Source organism: Natator depressus, chromosome 25, assembly GCF_965152275.1.
Source record: "Natator depressus isolate rNatDep1 chromosome 25, rNatDep2.hap1, whole genome shotgun sequence".
NCBI classification, from domain to species: domain Eukaryota; kingdom Metazoa; phylum Chordata; order Testudines; family Cheloniidae; genus Natator; species Natator depressus.
The window spans coordinates 16,283,115-16,306,960 of record NC_134258.1 but is presented as its reverse complement, the minus strand read 5'-3'; the positions used below and the strand labels follow the sequence as shown (position 1 = coordinate 16,306,960).

General features: G+C 45.1%; 1 protein-coding gene and 1 long non-coding RNA gene across 2 annotated transcripts in view; one reads left to right on the top strand and one right to left on the bottom strand.

The window, feature by feature from the left end:
- Nucleotides 1-23,846, bottom strand: part of LOC141978018 (uncharacterized) — a 77,228-nt gene that overhangs the window by 3,608 nt on the left and 49,774 nt on the right. The window contains exon 3 of the long non-coding RNA XR_012636319.1: nt 5,184-5,317. This is a non-coding gene — a long non-coding RNA (uncharacterized LOC141978018). The remainder of the gene's footprint in view (nt 1-5,183; nt 5,318-23,846) is intronic.
- On the top strand, nt 1,053-19,855 carry TMEM38A (transmembrane protein 38A). Its single transcript, XM_074939864.1, has 6 exons — nt 1,053-1,270; nt 14,646-14,802; nt 15,352-15,536; nt 16,226-16,313; nt 16,429-16,546; nt 17,420-19,855. Exons 1-6 carry the CDS (start codon nt 1,147-1,149, stop codon nt 17,624-17,626), a joined length of 879 nt encoding a protein of 292 aa, XP_074795965.1. The 5' UTR covers nt 1,053-1,146; the 3' UTR covers nt 17,627-19,855.

The window sequence follows — 23,846 nt, the reverse complement described above, 5'->3', positions numbered from 1 at the left end:
CCCAGGTCTGTGCCCGGGGACGGGAGGCGCTGGCTGGGGGGTCTGTGCCCAGGTCTGTGCCCGGGGGCAGGAGGCGCTGGCTGGGGGTTCTGTGCCTGGGGACGGGAGGCGCTGGCTGGGGGGGGGGTCTGAGCCCAGGTCTGAGCCCGGGGACGGGAGGCGCTGGCCGGGGGGGGTCTGTGCCCAGGTCTGTGCTCGGGGACGGGAGGCGCTGGCCGGGGGGGGTCTGTGCCCAGGTCTGTGCCCGGGGGCGGGAGGCGCTGGCCGGGGGGGTCTATGCCCGGGGGCGGGAGGCGCTGGCTGGGGGGGGGGCTGTGCCCAGGTCTGTGCCCGGGGGCGGGAGGCGCTGGCCGGGGGGGTCTGTGCCCAGGTCTCTGGCCGGGGGGGTCTGTGCCCGGGGGCGGGAGGCGCTGGCCGGGGGGGTCTGTGCCCAGGTCTCTGGCCGGGGGGGGTCTGTGCCCGGGGGCGGGAGGCGCTGGCCGGGGGGGTCTGTGCCCGGGGGCGGGAGGCGCTGGCCGGGGGGGTCTGTGCCCAGGTCTGTGCCCGGGGGGGGGTCTGTGCCCGGGGGCGGGAGGCGCTGGCCGGGGGGGTCTGTGCCCAGGTCTCTGGCCGGGGGGTCTGTGCCCGGGGGCGGGAGGCGCTGGCCGGGGGGGTCTGTGCCCAGGTCTGTGCCTGGGGGGGGTCTGTGCCCGGGGGCGGGAGGCGCTGGCCGGGGGGGTCTGTGCCCAGGTCTCTGGCCGGGGGGTCTGTGCCCGGGGGCGGGACGCGCTGGCCGGGGGGGGTCTGTGCCCGGCGGCGGGAGGCGCTGGCCGGGGGGGGTCTGTGCCCAGGTCTGTGCCCGGGGGCGGGAGGCGCTGGCCGGGGGGGGTCTGTGCCCAGGTCTGTGCCCGGGGGCGGGAGGCGCTGGCCGGGGGGGGTCTGTGCCCAGGTCTGTGCCCGGGGGCGGGAGGCGCTGGCCCTGCAGCCGAGAGCGCGGCGGCTGGACAGGGCAGCGGAGGAGGCGGGCCCGGGGGCGGCCCGACTGGGGTGGGCGGCTCCGACCCGAGGCAGAGCCCGGCGGTGGGTCGGCGCTCCAGGGCCTTGGGCTCCGAGCGCTGCCCGGCTCCTCAGCCCCGCTCTGTGCCCGGGGGGGCGGAGGCTGCGGCCATGGAGCTAGCGGGGGCCCTGCAGCTCGGGGAGCTGGCGGCCGCCTTCGCCCGGGTGCCGGTCTTCCCGCTCTTCGACCTGGGCTACTTCATCGTCTCCATTCTCTGCCTCACGTCCGAGCCAGGTGAGTGCGGGGACGGCGTCTCGGGGGGTACGGGCTGCCTGGGCCCCTGCGCCTGACACCCCGCCTTCGCCAGGGCCCCGCCGGGGCAGGGCAGCTGCTTGGGGCCCGCTTTCCAGGGAGCGCGGGAAGGGGGGGTTCCTCCTCCCTCTCCCTCAGCCTGCCTCGGGGCTTATGGGGGTCACCCATCCCCAGATCCCCCTCAGGCCGCCCCAGACCCTCCAGCTGGCCCCTGGGGTCCCCTGTTCCCCTCCATCAGCCCCGCCACAGCCCTCTACCCTCGACTGCCCCATCGTCTCTTCCTCCCCGCCCCGTGCCCCTTGGGATCCCCTCCCCCGCGGGGGTGCAGCACAGGCCGTGTCTATGTACGGTCGGGGACAAGCCGGTCGGGTAAGTGATCGCCGACTTCAGAAAATAGCCCCTGCCACTCAGCGGGCCGGGGGAGGGGTGGCGAGGGACAACACACTGCCCTCGGGCCGGGAGAGAGATCGAAATCCCAAGCGGAGGAACTGCTCTGTAGAGCCCTGCACAGAAGCGTCTCCCTTGCACATACCTCGCTCCCAGTGAAATACACAAACTAGGCAGACGCCCACTAAGCTTAGAAACAAGGAACTCGAATATAGAGTTAACAGCACTGGGAGAAAGGAAAGAGATGGCATCACACTATGTAGTATCCCATCCCTGAAGCAGGTCTGGACGATAATGCCAGATAGGGCTAAAGGACTGTGAATCTCTCTCCTAGAGCGATACTGGTTAGACTGTGATGAGTGCGACACTCAGGGTTCCTATGGTTTAACTTGGGCAAGACCTGTGTAACTTGTCATGCTCAGAAAGATCTTGAACACAGGAGTTGAGGGGCTCCAGCCTGTGGGATGGGTAAGGGTCAAAGATGGCAAATGTGCCTGGCCAAAGGAAAGAAATGACAGACTGTATTCCGCTCTGTAGTAATCTGTCACTTAGTCTGACGTAGTCAATATTAAACGAACATAGATACAGCTACATAACCCTATGCTGAGTAGGCAGTCGATGTACTGCTAGAGACACTGGGCATTACTGTACTCTAACCTATGGCAATGACTGCATAGTTTGTCATACCAATTATGATTTTTTTAATTGCACTGAATTGGCTGGGATATAGAGAGGCAGAAAAAGGTGTGCACATGAAAACATAAGTAAATAACACTGAGCACTTGCAGTGCTTTATGGTTCAAAGCACTGTACAGACATTAAGAGTAAACATTTAATTCAAGAACAGAGGCTGCCAAATAATACCTGCCTGGGTTGTCTCTATTAGCTGTTGGTATAAGACCTTATTGCACAGAAATTTTAGATAAAAATGAAACGGTCTCAAGTGTCCCTGGCTTCCTGTCACATAGGACTCCATCTTGGTTTATTTGCTGTATTTGAGTCTTTCCCTTGTCTTCCATTTCCAGTTACTTTGCCTACTTCTCCGTGTCTAATTCCTTTCTGAAATTAGAATCAGAAGGATGGCAGCTTCTGAGTGGAATCTATAAGGTGGCATCTCCTTACAGACCATTTTGCATATAAGTTTTTGATTAGGGCTGTCAAGAGATTAAAAATATTAACCATGATTAAGCATACTGTTAAACAATAATAAAATACCATTTATATAAATTTTTTGGATATTGTCCACATTTTCAAATATATTTGATTTCAATTACAACACAGACTATAAAGTGAGCACTGTTCACTTTATATTTATTTCTATTACAAATATTTGCACTGTAAAAATAGTATTTTTCAGTTCACCTCATACAAGTACTGGAGTGCAATCTTTTTATCATGAAAGTTGAACTTACAAATGTAGAATTATGTACAAAAAATAACTGCATTCAAAAATAAAACAATGTAAAACTTTAGAGCCTACAAGTCCACTCAGTCCTACTTCTTGTTCAGCCAATCACTAAGACAAACAAGTTTGTTTACATTTATGGGAGATATTGTAAATAAAAAGTGGGCAGCATTGTCACCAGAAAGTGAGAACAGGCACTCCCATAGGACTTTTGTAGCCAGCCTTGCCATGCCAGATATGCTAAACGTTCGTATGTCCCTTCATGCTTCGGCCACCATTCCAGAGGACATGCTTCCATGCTGATGATGCTTGTTAAAAAAATAATGATTTAATTAAATTTATGACTGAACTCCTTGGGGGAGAATTCAAAAATAAAACAAAGTCCACTCAGTCCTACTGCTTCTTGTTCAGCCAATTGATAAGACAAACAAGAAGTAGGACTGAGTGGATTTGTAGGCTCTAAAGTTTTGCATTGTTTTGTTTGAGTGTAGTTATGTAAGCAAAAAAAAAAATCTACATTTGTAAGTTGCGCTTTCACAATAAAGAGATTGCACTACAGTACTTGTATGGGGTAAATTGAAAAAAATTATATTTTTATTACAAATATTTGCACTGTAAAAATAGTAAGTGAGCACTGTACACTTTGTATTCTGTGTTGTAACTGAAATCAATATATTTGAAAATGTAGAAAAACATCCAAAATATTTCATAAGTGTCAATTGTTTAACAGTGTGATTAATCAACAGCCCTATTTTTGAGTAAAAGTAAATCTGAATGAAGAGTTTCATAAAAATTGTACAAACAGAGCCAGAAGGTACCTAAGTAAGTCATCAAGTGCAGCCCTCATTCTGACTCAGAACTTAGACCATCCCTATTGAGAGCAGCAGTTTTTCCAAACAGATGCAGGTATCCTCTGCTGAGCTACTTGATGGATTCCATGTACATATTGGTCCTGCTTTGAGCAGGGGGTTGGACTAGATGACCTCCTGAGGTCTCTTCCAACCCTGATCTTCTATGAACACTGCAGCGGGTGCCACTGTGCCTCTCCTCACATCTCATCTGCCAATTTTTTTTTCCTTTGACCTACTTTACTGTGATGGTGAGCCTGAAACAGATACTTTTTTGGGTGCAGCCTCAGCCTTGCCAGCGTGACACTGACTGTTCTCCAAAAAATAAAGCAATCAATCACACTTTGTGCAACAGGTAGTTTTTAAGGACTTAATAAAAATCTCTCTAAAACCCTTAACAGAAGAAGAGTCTGTTAAGTACTAGGTCTTTGGGGAAGCTCAAGGATTGCTTATTAAAGTGGTTGATGCATGGAAGATTCCCATTAATAGCATCATTTTTCTCCATCAGCTCATTAAAAAAATGGTTCCTGATTTGACTGGTTTTGAGCTCAGCGTGACAATTAGCAGAGACATCTGCTCTTGGAAACGAATTTTAGTTGGTTATAAAACAATAAAAACAGGAATTCTCAGTCACTTCCTGGTAAGATGAGTCTAATCAGAAGGAAGAGTACATGAACCCTTTGAACCACTTAGCAGCAGGTCTACTTAACTGGACTGGGCTAGTGCTGGGAGGAGGGGAGGAGATGGGAGGAGAGTGAATTAGTATGCTTTCCTTTTACTATAAGAGACCTGGGTTCATACTGCAGCTGAAGCCGCATCCTGATGTCCACCAGTGCTGCCACAAAATTTTGCAGCTTCTGCTCAGTAAGAGACCAGAACTGGGATGGCAGATCAGGAATGAGATGCATTAGCAGAGATGTGTGAGGTTTACACTAGGATTGGAGATCAGAATTAATGTGCAGTGGCAGATCTGTGTGTGCGCAGCTCTCATGGCCCCTGCCTGCATTATGCCTGCATGGACTAGCCATGGCTGACATCATTGCTCAAAGAAACCATAAATGAGAGGTCTGTCTCTGCCAGTTGACTATGCCCATCTAAAGGCATTTTGATATTTGTCAGTGTGAAAATCTTCACACTACAGCCACCTAGCAAGTCATTCCTCTAACGAGCATTTAGACCACCACCAACAAAAAAAAGCATTGAAATTAAATCTGTCATTTTTAGACTTCATGTTCTGAATTCTGCTGTTGCTTACCCCTGTGCTACTCACTGAAGTCATGGGAGTACCAAGCTGATGTAGTAGAATGCAGCCCTTCTGGTTTTTGCAGGCATTCCATGTACATGCCTTGTCACCATCCTTATTTGTGCCAAAGAGAAAGGTCAGAGTGCCTGTAAATGGATTGGAATTAAATTAGCTTGTACAGGAATTCCACCACCAAAGGTTTGATTGTAAATGACTTGTGTTATTAGAGCATGCTTTTCAGATAAGAGAGATCTGTATCATCTTTAATGTAATTTGGTTAGTATCCAGTTCTAGAGGGCAGCAAACCTGGGCAGTATGACTTGGAAATTTACCAGAACCAAGAAGGTCCATGGAACACCCTAAAAATCCTAAACTGAAGGGAGATGTAAACGTCATAAATTTTCTTAAAGTTCTCCATGCAGTGCCTTTGAGGCAGCATACTGGAGGTCAGGAATTGTTCAGTTTGAATGGATATTTCATCCCCATCCAGAATCAGTCAGCTTTTAGTCTCTGTAAATAGAGCTTTGTGGTTTTCCTTGTTTGATCACTTACAGGCCACTCCCAACAGGAAGCCGAAGACGAATACTTAAGAAGTGACTAAAAAAAGTTAAAAAATAATTTAAGTATGCAAGCCAGGTAAAAACCTGCTTAGGTTGCAGAGCAGCGTGTGTAGCCTCTTGCTATGTACCTAGTATCATTCAGTCCACAGCTTCTACAGTTGAGATCAGGGCGTGGATAGTAATATACTATTTGATTTTTGGGTGAGATTACATGGTGTTACATGGCAGATGAGATCAGCGATGCTGTATGTAAACTTCAAGGTTCACATTAACTCATGAAGAAACTGCCTAAAAAGCTACCATAGTTATTTTATTTTCACTGATTTTTCAGCTGTCTCAAACATATTTGAGAGAGAGTTCTCTTTATAGCTGAGTAGTGTGGGCTAGGCATAATTTGACTAAGGCAGGCTCCAGTCATTATTATTGAAGTGGGGCTTTGTTGGTAATGGTGCATTATGTTAACTTAGCAGAACAGAATTTTCCCATCCTTTCATTCTATGGCCTGCCAGTGGACTTACTGAACTGAGTTCTGTCCCCTGCAGACAGGGGCCCCGTTGGGTAATTATTTGCCAGATGTAATAACTGCTTTCACCTCAAAGGATCCCAACTTGGACAGAGCAGGGAGGGGGCAGCTTTGATGAAGGATGTGTTCTGACAGAATATTTTAAAATAATTTCTCATTACATTCAAAATCTTTACTACCCAGAATGTTTTTTCCTGCCTTTTGGCATGCATTTGTGCCTATCATTTTTGAGGCTCAGCAAAAGGTAAAATAAATCATCCCAAACCTGTTTTTTTAAGCAAAGAACGTTAATTGTAGTTAGGCCCTGACAGTCTGCTTCTTACTGAGTCCTTGGCAATTTGTAGTTGACAACTAGTAAATACTAGTTGAAACACCATACATAGGATGCTGGTATGAGTTCAAGGTGATACAGCATCTTGCAGGATTTGTTTTTAAAAGGTTTCCCTGCAGAAACAGGTCTGTGAGGGTAGACTTTGGGGGAAGAGGGAAGTTTTCTGATACACAAGCAGCAGCAGATTGTTCTTAGGAGTAAGGAGTTGATTAGCAGCAAAATCGCAGCTATGCTTAATAGACTGGCCCCATTTTCCACTCTATAGGGCAGTTGAAAGCTAGCACAGGAGAAGCAAAGAATCACATAGCCCCTTTCTCTTATCTTAAAGCTTCAGGGTCGCTGTGTGTTAATTGGTTATTTTGGGATGAATGAGCCGAACAGGTGGCGCAGGGGTTCTAGCAGGCCCCTAGGTTGAGGCCAATGCATATTTTTAGACAGTGGCAGAGCTATCAGTTTCAGAAACAAAATATCAGACCATCATTCCCTTCTGGTGTCTACAGAGAGTAACAGCTGCACCAGGGGTTAACTCTTGGCCAGTTCATAGACTTCAATTAAAATAGATCAGGTCAATGTCTGCTGAGGCCCACAAGTTGTGATCATATTATAGTCATTTCATGCAATTGGTAGAGTTTCAATTAAATCAGTGACAAAGAGAATTGAAGGGACTGAAATAGAAAAAAAAGCTTAGCTATGCCCTTTGGTTCCCTCTCTTTTTGTAATTTACCTTAAGAGACTACCCATACCCTGAAGGAAAAATCCAATCTTTGCATCTACATGGGGCACCGTGCAACACATTAAGATGATTACAACATCGTTTTACTAATTCTCTTCTCACACAACTATAGGATAATCCCTGCTTCAGGATCAAGTCCAGTTCCACATGTAAGAAAATTTGCATAGAAAAAGGATAAACAAAAATTAAATATATAATTCAGGATGATACACATGTAATTGAAGGAGGCCAGTGTAACAAATAACTACTGCTGTCTCACAGTTGCTTCTTTCAGCAGCTATGCTCAAGGATTCATGAAAGGATAGGGGACAATTGGTCTGTTTCATCTCTCTCATCTCTAGAAGAACATGTTAATATGGAAACAAAAGTCACTTTGTAGGAATTACTTATAGGTGTCTTAATGCTTTGCATTACCCTTTCAATTTCAAAGAATACTGGGGGTAGGGGGTGGTAAGGAGGGGGAAAAAAACCCAAACACCAGTTTAGCCTTACTCTCACAACAGAAACCTTGGAGAATATCCTAGCTTAATGTAAAAGATATTTTGAGTTCTTTATCCTTGAGATTCTTCCAGAACAAGATATTAAGCAGGTACTACTGGCCTCCAGAACATTTGTTTAAGGTTAGATTGTTGCAATCAACTGTCGTCAAGAAGATGCAAACAGCTATAAACCAACCTTTTACACATCTCTATACCTGTTAAAAAATGCACATGTTCTGGAACACCATATTCAGTGCTCTCTCAAAAACCAAGTGTTGCTATCTTTCCTTCTCCAAGCTTGTGTATTTTAGGAGTGCTAGATGAGTTGGTATAACCAGTTATCATTAAGAAATGGACTATTTTAGTAGCCAAAAGAATTATTTGGAGAAAATAGAAATCTGCAATTCTGCCCTCCGACACAGACTGGCTTAGTGAGCTTTCTACTTCTTCATTAAATTGGGTGGAGGGTGGAAGAGGGAGGAGAGAGAGAGAGACTGTCTTATAGAAATGCTTAGAAAAAAATACAAGGATGTCTGGTTACACATGAAAAGTATCCCCTTATACTTTTGCAGTTTAATATATGTTTGTCCCCAATACTCATAGGTTATTTATCTATTTAGTCACTTCAATAATTGATGCGCTGCATAAACTCTGCAGGTTCAGGGTTTATTTGTAAGACGTGGACAAAAAAACAATGAATATTGAATTGTTATTAAGGCTGTTGATTAATTGCAGTTAACTCATACGATTAACTCAAGATTAATCGCGATTAATCGCAGTTTAAATTGCACTGTTAAACAACAGAACAATTGAAATTTATTAACTTTTTTTGATGTCTTTCTACATTTTCAAATATATTGATATAAATTACAATACAAAACGTACAGTGCTCCCTTTATATTTTTATTCAAAATATTTGCACTGTAAAAATGATAGTGTGTTTTTCAATTCACCTCATACAAGTACCATAATGCAATCGCTTTACTGTGAAAGTGCAACTTACAAATGTAGATTTTTTTCCCCTTACATAACTGCACTCAAAAACAAAACAATGTAAAACTTTAGAGCCTATAAGTCCACTCAGTCCTATTTCTTATTCAGCCAATTGCTAAGACAAACAATTACATTTACTGGAGATAAAGCTGCTAGCTTCTTATTTACGTCACCTGAAAGCGAGAACAGGCGTTCACATGGCACTTTTGTAGTCGGCATTGCAAGGTCTTTACATGCCAGGTATGCTAAACATTCGTATGCCCCTTCATGCTTTGGCTACCATTCCAGAGGACATGCTTCCATGCTGATGAAGCTCATTAAAAAATAATGCATTAATTACATTTTGACTGAACTCCTTGGGGGACAATAGTATGTCTCCTGCTCTGTTTTACCCTCATTCTGCCATGTATTTCATATTATAGCAGTCTTGGATGATGACCCAGCACATGTGGTTCATTTTAAGAACACTTTCTCTGCAGATTTGACAAAATGCAAAGAAGGTACAAATGTGAGATTTCTAAAGATAGCTACAGCACTCAACTCAAGGTTGAGTTGAAGTGCCCTCCAAAATCTGAGGGACAAGGTGTGGAGCATGCTTTCAGAAGTCTTAAAAGAGCAACACTCTGATGCGGAAACTACAGAAGCTGAACCATCAAAAAAGAAAATCAACCATTTGCTCGTGGCATCTGACTCAGATGATGAAAGTGCACATGCATCAGTTTACACTGATTTGGATCATAATTGAGCAGAACCTGTCATCAGTATGGACGCATGTCCTCTGGAATGGTGGTTGAAGATGAAGGGACATATGAATCTTTAGCGAATCTGGCATGTAAATATCTTGCAGTGCCAGCTACAACAGTGCCATGAGAACGCTGGTTCTCACTTTCAGGTGACATTGTAAACAAGAAGCGGGCAGCATTATCTCCTGCAAATGTAAACAGACTTGTTTGTCTGAGTGACTGGATGAACAGGTAGTAGGACTGAGTGGACTTCTAGGCTCTAAAGCTTTACATTGTTTTATTTTTGAGTGCAGTTATTTTTTGTACATAATTCTACATATGTAAGTTCAACTTTCATGATAAAGAGATTGCATTACAGTACTTGTATGAGGTAAATTGAAAAACTGTTCTTTTGTTTTTTACAGCACAAATATTTGTAATCAAAAATATAAAGTGAGCACTGTACACTTTGTATTCGGAGTTGTAATTGAAATCCGTATATTTGAAAATGTAGAAAACATCCAAAAAATTTAAATAAATGGTATTCTGTTATTAACAGTGCGATTAATCACACTATTACTTTTTAATCACTTGACAGCCCTAATTGTTATTTATATGGTATTTCCATCTTGTGCATATATTTATAGAGCTTTGTTTTTATATATTCACATAGTGAAACAAAAAAAGTTTAAAAAAATTGAAGGGAATTCCACTGTCCCTATCACATTGAAAATGTTACAAAGTTTCAAGATATATAGGTTTCAGAGTAACAGCCGTGTTAGTCTGTATTCGCAAAAAGAAAAGGAGGACTTGTGGCACCTTAGAGACTAACCAATTTATTTGAGCATGAGCTTTCGTGAGCTACAGCTCACTTCATCGGATGCATACTGTGGAAATTGCAGAAGACATTATATACACAGACACCATGAAACAATACCTCCTCCCACCCCACTCTCCTGCTGGTAATAGCTTATCTAAAGTGATCATCAAGTTGGGCCATTTCCAGCACAAATCCAGGTTTTCTCACCCTCCGCCCCCCCACAGACAAACTCACTCTCTTGCTGGTAATAGCCCATCAAAGGTGACCACTGTCTTCACAATGTGTATGATAATCAAGGTGGGCCATTTCCTGCAGAAATCCAGGTTCTGTAGAACTATCAAAACAGAACCAACTTCTGGCCCTACATGGCTGTATAATTATGAAATAAATATGGGCAAAGAAGAAATGGGACATTTCCCTTATTGAGAGTTTAGTGTTAGTGTCCTGAGTAATAGGACATTGATTAATTCAGGGAGAACAAGAGCTCTCTGTGGGCTCATCTACACAATCCTGACCCCTCAGATCTCACACAGGTTGCAGAAACCCATAGACTTGTTTGCATTTCTTATTCCAGTCCCTTCACTTTCACACGAATTTTGTCTAGTTGAATTGTAACACCTTGTGAAAGGGACCTGCAAATCAAAGTCTCAAAAGCACAGAGAGCACATTAATAAATATGCTTCTCTGTAATTAATACCTACAACACATCTGGAAGAAAATTTTATAATAAATATAAATCTTAACAAGGCTGCTATCTCTTCTCCTAACCTGGAGCAAGGAAAATAGATACCAGAGGTCTTGTCCTGCTTAAAATCAGGTCTGTCCAAATTTAAGACCACCTCCTTGAAAATCATGTGTTGTGTCTCATTGTCATGGCCAAAGGCTAGCAAGTGATTGGACTTTTGCCGTGATGAGTCCTAGGACATGAATGTTACTATTCCTTGCAATCCCCTAAGCAACACCTTCATCATTTTTATTTTAATAGATGATTTAATCTGAGCTTGTTGACCCTGTGTCCCCCCCTTTTCCTGAACTAGATGGCCTCTCTTGTTTTGTCCTGTATAAATTCTCAGAGAGCTCTTTGATCAGAATGTTTTTAGTGTGTGTTGTTGACCAGCAACCCAACCACCTTAGCTGGAGGCTGCTTTAGAAATAAGCTAATAAAGTTCTAGATGGGTTTTTGTTAGTATCCTTGATACTTATACTTAGTACTTAAGTATTAACACTAAATAGACTACAGATAGAACATGTAGGGCAGAATGGCTCAGTGGGGGAATCTGTAGCAGGACACAGAGCTCTTCACCTGTTTGTTTTCAGTTCATCACACCCTAGAGTGGACTGGAAGTGGGAATTTTCTATATTTTTTTATGAAGCCTAGGCATGCCTCAGTTTCCCCTGTATGTTGCATTGCTGGAGTTAATGTGTCTCCTGCACTGTTCCAGGAGCAAGGAGGTGTGTGTGTGTCACCTCCCTGTCTGGGTGGAATAAATGGAATCATTGAAGAACTGGTTTAACCTCACTCAAATCAACAGAGAGTCCAGCAAGACAAAAAGATGCCCCAATGAAACAGCAGGAAACTCCAGAAGCTGGAGGTGGGACTTGTGAACTGAGCTGGAGAACAAGGTATCAGAAGACTGGAAGAAGGGCTGATTTTTGGATGGCCTGAGGAGTCCAGAGCTGGGGAGAGCCAAAGCTGGAATCCATTAGAGCTTAGCTGGCTCATCATGGCACTGGTTTGGCCAGGATGGACTACAGTGTAACTTCTGCGTCTCTGTACTAACATAAGCACCATAAGATTGTGTAGCCAGGTGATTAATAAATGGTTGCCTTGTTTTTTAAAGGCTGCCTGTGTTGCTGTAAATACTCCCTGAGATAAATGCACCCTGAAGGGACACAGTATAAGCCTCTCACAGGACTCTGGCTTGGCTGGATTTACTGCAGGGAGTCATGGAGAAAGACAGCAATTGCTGATGCTGAAGGCCCAGTCTTGGAGGCCCTGGGCCTGCCCCTGTGGAATTACAGGGACCTGGGACACTAAAGGGTCACTCCCAGGAGACTGGTTACCAACTAGGGCCTAGAGCAGACCCTGTGACTCCATCAGAGTTGGTTGTGAGCAAAAATTGTTTACTGTCTCTTGGCTGTTCAGTGGTCCCTGAATTAAATGAGTTGGTGGGTCAGGTGTCCAAAGCATAGAAACCGTATTCATAACAGGCACCTTTCTTCCAAAGTCTACTAGGCAATGCTCAACATTCATAGAGGCTGAACTGTTCCCCTTTTTGGCAGTCTCAGAGGGGCTCTGGTTTGCGGGGGCTCTGGGGTGGGGACAGGGATGAGAGGTTTGGGGTGCAGGAGGGGGCCTCAGGACTGGGGCATGGGCTTACCTCTGGCGGCTCCCAGTCAGTAGTGCAGCAGGGGGCGCTTAGGCAGGCTTCCTGCCTTTCCTGGCACCACAGACTGCACTCTACCCCAGAAGTGGCCAGCAGCAGGTCCAGCTCCTAGGCGGAGGCGTGGCAGCTCTGCGCGTTGCTCTTGCCCGCAGGCACCAGCCCCGCAGCTCCCATTGGCTGCGGTTCCTGGCCAATGGGAGTGAGGAGCTGGTGCTCGGGGCAGGGGCAACACGCGGAGCCCCCTGGCCTCCCCCTCCTATGAGCCGGACCTGTTGTCCGCTTCCAGGGTGCAGTGTGGAGCCAGGACAGATAGAGACTAGCCTGCCTTAGCTCCGCAGCACCACCAACTGGACTTTTAACGGCCCAGTCAGCAATACTGACCGGAACAACCACGGTTCCTTTTCAAGCAGGTGTTCCAGGCGAAAACTGAATACCTGGTCACCCTAGTCTCATGTCAAACTACAAACAAGGTTTTTCTTCTATTAGCTAGATAAAGTGAATCTCTAAGTAGGCCTCAGAACCAAGTTAGTGACTTATCTTTCAGGGTAAACCAAGCCTCTGGTTCCATGGTGATGGCAAATATGGGGGCAAAAGACATCCAAGCAGGCTGGCTTGGGAGCTTGCACTGCACCCTCCACACTCTACTTGCAGCATCTTAAACAGGACACAATTCTGTAAAATTCCATAGAATCCTAGAGGAAGCCCCTCTGCAGTTGGATTTAGTGTGAAAGGATGACTGCTTGTAGCAGGAAAGTCCAGTGACAACAACTAGCTTAATGATCAGGTTCATAGACTTATGGTTTCTGCCAGCCTAGTTGTCCCAGCAGGGGCCCCAGCTGCAGCCTCAATCATGCCTACATGATCCAATTGCTCCCCCAGAGGTTCTGGCACCATAGAGGAGCAAGGGGATGGACAAGGTAGAGACTCAAGCCCATCCATTCCACCAGGTCCCAACCCAGGACCCTACGGGTTTATCAAAGCATCCAGCCTAGTTATTGAGCTAATCCCAAATTGTTTTCCTCCAGTTACTGCCTACCAGTCTGGAACTCCCTCAGTCTGGGGCATGATCATTGGCTTAGCAGACTCTCCTCGGTGTTTTAGTGGCCTGTTCAATCAATCTGATTTAGGGTCTTCCACTCCCCCAGGGGAGTGGAGGGTAGCAGCAAGAATTCGAGCCCCTGCTGGTAGGGCAGCCTTCACAAAAGTTGTTGCTACTCCTGACATACAACATCAGCCCTGTGTCCTCATGCAACTCCTTCCCCGCATCCTTTTCCTGAGGGACCAGTGGCCTTTTAAACTGTTCCTCCAGTGGGAACATGCTCTTCCTCTTGAGAGGCAGGGGTTCCCTAGCCCACTACTGCTCTACTCCCAGCCATGGTTCTGCATGGAGCCTATAGGCCTCATCATACTGCTCAGAATAGTTTCCATCCTCCACAAATTGTAAATAAAACTTGGCTCACTTCCTGTGGCACATGCTTATATCACAGCCTGTTGTGTGGTGATTTACTTTTATTGCCAATGGAACACTAGCATTTTTGTGCAACCCAAATTCTTAGAAAACTACCTAGATCTATGCACTGAAATGTGTTGGGTTACAACTGGAATCTCAGCTGCTGCTATTGAGGATTATCAGAAGTTAGAGGGAAGAGCAGTTAGCCCTTCCACTTTGTAGTTTTATTTCACATACACTTGTTTAGTTATTCTCTGCCTAGCTGATCAGTTATGTTTGGGGATAGTCCAATTGCTTCATGATTGTATGCCTAATGGGGGAATCTGTCAATAAAATTAGTTTTTCTTTACATGAATACTGTTCTCTGCCCTTTTTCTGAAGGAGAGCATGCAGGTCAAGTCTCCCGGCAAGACAAAGCCTTGGGGTTGTGATGTGTGTGTAGATTATATTTTCCTCAATTTCAATCTGTTTCACAGGAGCCATTGAGATGTCCCATCGGAGCCCTGTTGCCTCATGGCTTTGTGCTATGCTTCATTGCTTTGGAAGTTATATTCTTGCTGATCTATTACTTGGGGAAGCTCCTATTGATTATTTCAGCAATAACTCTAGTGTGCTCCTGGCCACGGCAGTATGGTGAGTCTTTCACACTTTGGTACAGCCCTAGGAGGGGTACTCACATTGTCCAATTTGTGTGAATTAGGAAAAGGAGGGGATTAGGTAGGGAGAAGTATGGAATAGTCTTTTGAATTTCTGGACTTAGTTTCCAATTAATCTGATGACCTAACATTTTGATGAGATGAGCTAAAGTTAACAGAAATAACCCAAATGTAGGTTCACAGATGCCTCAGTTAAACTGTAGCACAGCCTACAAAACCAGCACACACTGCACTGGCCCTGAAAAGACGCGGTGTTTGGGGTGACCGCAAGCACTTCAGTGGAATTGTGTACCCTTTTTTGTCAATCATGATGGTAAAGTGTCTGCAGAATTCAACAGACACTAAAAAGTTGAGTTTCCCAATACCAAAGGAGATTTTGTACTCCGTGCAGGCTGCACCCAGCACTGCCTTCTCCTTGACTCAGTAACTCAGAATGACAGCAGAGACACTATTCTCTCTACATCTCCTACACAGTCCAATCGGGGCAGATGGGTCATTGCTTGAACTCTTTGTGGTTTTGTTCCAGGTATTTGATTTTCTTCTGCCCCATGAACCTCTTCTACAAGTGTGTCAGCTTCCTGCCTGTGAAGCTCATCTTTGTGGCAATGAAGGAGGTGGTTAGAGTTCGTAAAATTGCTGTTGGGGTCCACCATGCACACCACCATTACCACCATGGGTGGTTCATTATGGTGGTTATTGGATGGGTCAAAGGTAAATCCTGAGCTACCGTAACTCATGAGTGGTACATTCAGCCCCTGAAGAGAGGGAGAGGAAAGTCTTGAAATGCAGCAGAGGCACTTGCACCAGGTCTCTCAATAGTGACCTGGTTAGCTAGGGTTGAAACTAATGGGTTCTTAATAATGATGCTTAGCACAAAGATTCTTTAATCCTTGTAGCACAATTATGAATTGGGTCATCATTCCCATTTTATTGATGGGGAAACTGAGACACAGAGAGTTGCCTGAGGCCACCCTGGGAGTCAGTAGCAGATCTGGAGATAAGATTCAAGATCTCTTAGTTCCCTGTCCCATGCATGTAACCACTAGATATGGCTCTCACCTATATATTTTTCAGGGAGTTTCTGTCTATGCCAAAGGGTTTAAATCCTTTTTCCTTAGCGTTTTTGCTAACAGAGGGTGTGTAGTCTGTTTCAGCCCTGCTGATTGAGATGGGGACCAGATACCCTTCCCCTACATGACAACACTTTACAGAGCTGTACAAAAGAGTTTAGCTTTGGCTCCAGTGTTGGTTCTAGAATTTTATGTTAATCAGGAATGGGTCTTATGACCCTTTTATTCCTCTTAGGACTAGCCTGGTTCCCATCTGGTTGGGAAAAGTTGTGCTTTTGCAGGGCTCTTCTGGTTTGGTGATTTCACCACTTCACTTCAACTGTTTCCCAGGTTCTGGCATTGCCTTGGTGTCTAATTTTGAGCAGCTGCTGCGCGGAGTCTGGAAGCCAGAAACAAATGAAATTCTTCATATGACCTTGTAAGTATCTAGACTAAATTCTCTCAGACCAAGAACATATCCAAGAACAGTGCCTCCTATTCTGTGCAATTCTACTTGACGTGCTGTATGAAATGAGACCTCATTTCTTTCCTAGCCCAACAAAAGCCAGTCTGTATGGAGCAATCCTCTTCACCCTGCAGCAGTCTCACTGGCTCCCCATCTCTAAAGCCAACCTCATCTTCTTCTTCACCATGTTTATGATGGTTTGCAAGGTGAGTTTACAACAGGTTTGCTGCTAAAGAGTCTGCACAACCAAAGGAAAGAAGCAGTGTGTATTGCCTCAGGAGTACATAACTAAGTTGGGGGGGGCCATATCACCACTGGAGTATAGAGTCAGGCTGGGGGAGGCGTATCAGCACAGGAATACAAAGACAGGTTGGGGGTGGTGGTATCACCATAGGGGTATGGAGTCAGGTTGGCAGGGGCAGGATTGCTACAGAATTATGGAGACAGCAGCTTGGGGGAGGAGTATCCCCACACTGGTGTGAAGGTGGGGTGTGTGTGTGCGCGCATATTGCCACAGGGTAAAGAGTCAGATTGGAGGAGTTAATCAGTTTAATGTAAAACCCTCCCTTCTGGGATGCTGCTTTACGTTTTTGTTTAGTTCAGTCAGATTCTATCCAATGTCCCCTCACCTAACACACAAATATTTCCATGTAGGGTGCTGCAGTTCTACCCAGTGGGTGTTGGCAGTAAGAGTTTCTCTTCTATTAAGTTTAAAAAGGAGTTGGCCTCAAATGTTGAAAATGGCATTTTTGGCAAGGACAATTAGCAATGAGTAAGGCAGAGGATAGCCTATGGACTCCATTGACTTGTGTTCAAGAGAAGCCCTAGGACAAGCTCTTGCCCAAGCTCTGCATCACCCTCCTAGGATAGGCTGTTATTGATATCTTCTGGAAGAATTCAACCCCCAGTACAGGCTATGGGAGATTAGGGTCCCAGCACTGAAGACCCAAATCACTTAGCTATATTCACTCTCTCTACAAAGGTTCAGGGAGCTGGGGGCAGGAATATTCCTTGCCAGTTAGTATTTAACAGGTGAGGTATGTGATCTGTAACTGCCCATCTCTGATGTTGCATGACAGGTGTTTATGACTGCAACTCACTCACATACCTCGCCGTTTGCTCCAATAGAAGGCTTCATCTGCCCAGTACTCTTTGGCTCTGTTTCTAATGGGTACAACAATCACCATGACCACCATGAGGATTCCCATGATACTTCCCCTCCTGCGAAATCTAAGGAGGAGCTGAACGAAGGCACACGGAAACGGAAAGCAAAAAAGGCTGAATAAGCAAGATCAGATACATATGGTGAACAAGCCAAGGAAGAATCCCTCAGAGCTGCATCAAAATCATCTTCAAGCCATCTGTGACCTCACATACCCTCCAATCCTTCTCCCTGAGACCTCAAAAGAGAGATGGAAACCAGGACACTGTCAGATGGATCCCTGAATTTCATTCATGTGCTTCGCCCTGCTCTTAGCTTCATGATCTTTGGGTCTACATTTAATCCCCTATTTTCAGGGGGGTTTTAAATTTGTGCCAGGCTGAGGTTTGGGTACAAGTTCCCAGCCCACCAGCAATCATGACAGCATTTTGTTACTATACAGTTCCTACCGCCCTCCTGTCCCCGCCTGCCCCCCTCCCCCAACACATCATTGAAGGGGCCATTTTGTGTTCCTACAACTCAAATTCCTTTTGATACCCTTGAAAAGAAAATGAAATACTTAGAAACAACTGAATATGGAAATTGGATTTTTCAGCACAAGAGTAAATTATCTCCTGTGAAGCTGAGCTAATGCATTTCAGCTCCCATACTTGCAAAGTACCCCATGATATAGGGCTTCAAATTATCATGGCATATTTTTTTGCCTGATGGGCCTGGCCAAGTACCACTTCAGTAATTACATTTTTCTCATCTAAATTCCCCCTGCAATTCTTAATTGATACAACTTCTTCACTTCCTTAACTTAATGTTTACACATGCTTTGACGATGTAAAGTGCTATAAGTATTCTATATTCATACAGTTACGATCTTACACTGTTGGGTAGTGTTGTTTGCTGTTTACTCTAACTGCCAACAACTCTCTGCCCCACTCCAGAGCTGACTGCATTTCACTGGGGAGGTGAAATGATCCCTAGAGTTTGGATACTGGTTTGTCTGTAAACTACTTTGGAATCCTGATGGATACAGGCACAATCTAAATGATTATTTATTCCTATTTATTATTGCTAAGGCATCAAATTATTGGGCCCGAAATTGGCTTTTAAAAGAACCTGGAATCTGTATTTACACAGTAGGGCACATTTGAGAAAGGTCTTAGGCCCACAAGTACATTTTAGCCCATAGTGGTTCCAGAGCAGGGTGGGCTCGATTTTCTCACAGATGGGAGGGGCATTTCCTTAAATTAAAGATTTTATAAACCCAGGAAATGGTTTTCAGATAAATCTGATTAAAACACCACTAAACATCTGCAGAGGAAATATGAGCCTCTTTTCTACAGCCCCATTGAGCCAAACTCTTATTAGCTACAGCTGTAGAGCAGTCTCTTTCTCTCTCTCAAATGGGACAGAACACCACACCCAGGAGGTGTGTGGGTTACAATAGCACAAGTATGGGCTTGAGAGAAGGGCCTTTGCCTAGAGGGTGAAGAAGGAAATGGTCAGTCTCCTGAATGCGGAAAGCCATGGCTTATGGAGAATTCAGCCAGTTCTTTCACATCCCGCTCTGTGAATATTTGGGGATAAACTTTAGATAGGAAGGGTTTGAAATCTAGGCACTGAATGTGTTTTTAAAAGTGTGACCTTGAATGTTGTTGCCACATGAAGTGTGTTTGGGTTCCGAATTTCGTGTGTCAGCAGCAGCTGGGAATGCTGCTGCAGGGACAGCCCAACTGGTGCTTGGAGCATATGGGTGAGCTTTCAGTGGCATTGCATCCTGCCATCCTCAGCTGATGAATAGTTGCTCTGACTCAACCTGGATGGGTTAGTGTGTTTTGAGGTGGGGGAATAAGTGAAAAGAATTTAGAGAATCTCTCCCCATCCCTACTCCAAAAACTTTAATTTTTAAAAATTGAAATAAATGGAAATTAGTTGCCTAGTGGGGCTGGTGCATATAACCCTAAACCAAATCCTACGTACAACAGGACTAAAGCCAGTACCGGAGGTCAAATTAACTGTGGTTCTTAGTTTTGAAAGTACCTTATCCTTGTGACCTTCCCTCACTCTCATTATAAAACACAAGAATAGGCCTGATAGCGGTCTATTTTAATAGATTTTGTTTTATTGACGCCTGATGTTACTCTGATGTGTGCCAGAATGTATTTAATGTTCAGTGAGATGCTTGATTCAAGGGGAATTATTGTTTTATAAACAGCCATCAACACCATAAAGAGATTGTGAAGTGACTCAGTGTCCAGTGGTGCTCAGAAGGGACATGTATTTTCCTCTGATTTGCTTCAGCCCCAGAAACACTCCAGTTACAATAGATTCCTGGGATGTGGTTACCACCTGCTTGGCCCCCAACCCAGTTATGACAAGGTTCTAAGGTGTAGTGTAGGTTAGACATCACTGTGTTCTGTAACCAGACTAAAGCCTTGAACATGACCAAAGGCATACTTACGATTTGGTCCATGCTCTAAATGAAATGTGTGCACCTACAGGGTCTACTGCCATTGTTGTTCATAGTTCAGGCTGATCACATGGGCTCAGGAAAGGGGGTGGGGGGGCTTTTTGAAAACTTGTTAGTTTCCCTGTTAGAGTTAGTAGAAACTTACTCTCTTCATATAGGCAGGGAGATGGAAATGTGGACAACATCTCTGTGTAATCTGTTTGGATTGATTGAGTCGTTGCATTTAAAGCTGATAAATCCATATGACTCTTACAAGAAGAAGAGTCCTGCATGTTTGCTCTACGCGAGCCCTTTTGCTGTTATCTAGGGCGGAGTGCCAAGACTCTTTCCAAGGTGGACAGTTGAGTCAGGCTGATGCTCTTTGATAAGACCTAGACTACATGTTCCGTACTCTATAAGAAAGTAGAGTCTTCAGGCCTTCAAGGGACCCTTCTCAGACCCTGACCAGGATGGTGAACGCAGCTGCCAGAAGGCGGCGGCTCAATTTCATTTAGTCAGGCCTTTCATGGTGAGAGCCATATGGGCCTTTATTGAATGAGCAGGTTTCAGCTCTGGCAGCCTCTGGTATAATTCCAGCACTGGCCTCCCTGACCCCAGATGGTAGATATGATTCTACAGAAGGCAGTGTACCTAGACCCTACCACAAAGGAACAAGTGGCCCTTCAGGGTTGCCCCCACCTTCTGGTAGCCCACTAGGGCATCCTGTATAAACCATGGCTACTTTAGGACTATAAGAGGAGACGTGTCTGGTTTTGACTCTTGTAACAGTAACAGCCATGAAGTCCTACGGAGAGATTGTTTGATTTACTCACAGTCATGGCACAAGAACGTGAGTGATGAGGACAACTCAGTACAATCCACCTGCCTGCAATGCTTTTAAACAAATGAAGACCTGCATAGGGCCAATCACTTCCAGCCTTGTGAATCCATCTCTCTCTTCCTAAGAGAAGTCCTTAAAAGATTCAATATTTTTGACCTCTGGGTAATCATATCTTTTGCTCAGGGCATCAGTCCTTTGGTCAAGATAAGCTGCAATGATCGGTTAGATCCGAGGTGTTCCTAGGACCTGAGCCAGGAGAGGAAAGGTTAGTGTGAGGAGGGAAGAATGAGGCTTGCTACGTGTGTTGAAACCCACCGTTTTTAAAAAACAAAAAACATGGTTTTAACAATTGTCCTCTCCCATCACATCCACAGAAAATGCTGAACTTATCAGTAAAATGTGCTCAGAGCGTGGTGCTGGCTGGGACTTGCAGGCAGATGAAGGTGGAAGTTTCAGTTACTTTGTAAAATTCTGAAGCGTTTCAGTGTCCATTGCTGTCCTAGCAGTGCTGAACATTCCCAACTCCAAGCCATGCAGCAGCGCTGGGGCAGGAGTGGGCCTGCCAGGGCAAACAGTTTCATAGCACAGATGTCACTGCCTCAAAAGATGTTCTGATCTGATAACTTTGTTGATGCTAACTCTAGTGAGAAGTATCTAAATGTAATAGATTTAATCTGCAAAGAGGCCCTGGTCTTGTGTAATCATCCTGCCTGCTGGAGATGGCAGAGACTTTCTGGCAATTCATAATCACCCCTCTGAATATTTCCTATTGATAGACAAGTTTCCATTTTCTCTTTAATCAAAAGGGCAGAATAAGGGGTCTTTGGTTTTTGCCCTTAGATTGTTTCCATAGAGGAGATGTAAAAGCTGTAAAAAGCCCTTATTTTGTGTGAAAGAAAATCCTAGGATTATTTCTATAAGAAGTGGACATGGCTCTTTACAATACAAAAAGGGGAAGTCAAACAAAATACAGAATTCCTGCCCCAAAGACCTTGCAGGGGAAAAGGCAAAAGCCAATACATTGGAGAACAACCCCCGATTGGCAAATGCTCCTGCCCTCTCGATTTCTTTTACTACTGCTGACTGCACGTATGTATATTCTTTCAAACTCTGTCCAGATAGTAACCCCAATGTGAACTCAACATGACTGAAACATCCCAGAAGGTAGAGTTGGAGGTTAGATTATCCAGTCCATTTCCCTGGCAATAATGGATATTTCCCTCTTGTACACTTCCCAGTGTTTTGTTCACTGTAGGCTGAAGTCCCAAACAAAAAGGATCCTGCCACTTCCTTCTGCTGACTATTTAATGGTTGCATGGTGCTTTGAAGATGCAAACCACTAGACAGGTACTGAGTATCATTTCAGAGTGTGGCGAGAACTCAGCTCAGAACTAGAGCTACCTATGCCTACTGTACCACCCTCCGATACACCTGGTTCTGGCAACTGTCAGAGTCAGGATACTAGACTAGACCACAGACTAGCCTGACCCAATATAGTATTTCCTATATTCCTTGCTGCAGTAAGGATTTTCCCTCCCTCAGCAGCCTGTTTTGGCCTTATACCAAAGCAGTAAGAAATTAGGAAATCCTGAAAGAAAAAAAGGTTTTTTCTAAGATTCCCACAAAGTGTGTTTGTTTTAATACAAACTTATCTCATCTTTATGGGAAATACAGAGCAATAACCAAGCAACTAAGGCAATTTGTCCTTAGCAGGCAAAGCAGAGACTGCTGATCTTCACACAGAGTTCAAACTTGCCTCTCTGAGGAGCTACTGACTTGCTCACCATGAGACTGATTTTGTCTCATGTGTCTGTGGATACATCAGGCTGTAAAGCAGTAGGAATGTACCACCGACCACCTGACTAGGATGGTGACAGTGACTGTGAAATGCACAGGGAGATTAGAGAGGCTACAAAAACAGAAAACCCATTAATAATGGGCAATTTCAACTATCCCCATATTGACTGGTAACTGTCACCCCAGGGTGGCATGCAGAGACAACATTTCTAGATACCATTAATGACTGCTTCTTGAAGCAGCTAGTCCTGGAACCCACAAAGAGAAAGGAAATTCTTGATTTAGTCCAAAGTGGAGCAAAGGATCTGATCCCAAAGGTGAATGTAGATGAACCACACAGCAATAGTGACCAGAAATTAATTAAATTTAACATTTGGGGCAGAGGGGAGAAGAGAAATACCAGAGAAACCCACCACAATAGCATTTAATTTCAAAAATTAGAACTACACAAAAGTGAGACAGCTAGTTAAAGGGAAATTAACAGGAACAGTTAGAGTGATATGCCTGCAAGCTCCATGGACACTATTTTAAAACACCATAAACAGAGGCACAAACTATATGTACACCTGTAATGTGTTCACTCACCACTTGCAGTGCCTTTAGCTCTGCCAGGCATACACTCCTCCAGTGGCATCTTCCCTCATATTGTCTCTCTCCACAGCCCTGCTCACTCCCAGACCTGCCATCTCCTCTTCAGGGCATGACCCTCCAGGCCGGTCACTAAGGTCCTGCCTTTCCAGGGAATTTTTCCAGACCTGCTGGCTAGCATCTCCAATACCCTTGCCACTCCCCAGTGGCTGGTAGGAGAACCCAGACCTACCTTTGACACTGGGTTCCAGCCCAGGGACCATATAACAAGCAACTACAGCCCCTGTACAGTCCTATGCCTTGCTGCTGTTATTCCTGGGCTTCTTCCTGCCCCAGGTTTGCCAGCCTCAACTCCCTCCACCCAGAGAGTAGCTATTTTCCTGCAGTCTTTCCTAATTGCAGCCCTACCTCTCTGCAGCCAGCTACCTGGCTTTATATAGGGCCTGCCTGCTCCTGCACAGGTAAGCCTGATCCTCTAACCAGGGCATTCAATGTACTAGGTTAATTGGGCCATTCGGCCTCCATTAACCCCTTACACGCCTGTGTGGGGCATAAACCCCATCACAATACCCCACATTTAAAAAACAAAAAGGACCAAAAAACCACCTTGGCTAAACAGAGGCGATTAGAGACAAAAAGACATCCTTTAAAAATAGGAAGTCAAATCCTACAGAG

What these genes read in the sequence shown, in the direction of transcription:
- TMEM38A (XM_074939864.1), top strand. Translation starts at nt 1,147, where the DNA reads ATGGAGCTAGCGGGGGCCCTGCAGCTCGGGGAGCTGGCGGCCGCCTTC. An exon ending in CTCCTGGCCACGGCAGTATG is followed by an intron (nt 14,803 to 15,351) that starts GTGAGTCTTTCA and finishes GTTTTGTTCCAG; the next exon opens with GTATTTGATTTTCTTCTGCC. An exon ending in GAAATTCTTCATATGACCTT is followed by an intron (nt 16,314 to 16,428) that starts GTAAGTATCTAG and finishes TTTCTTTCCTAG; the next exon opens with CCCAACAAAAGCCAGTCTGT.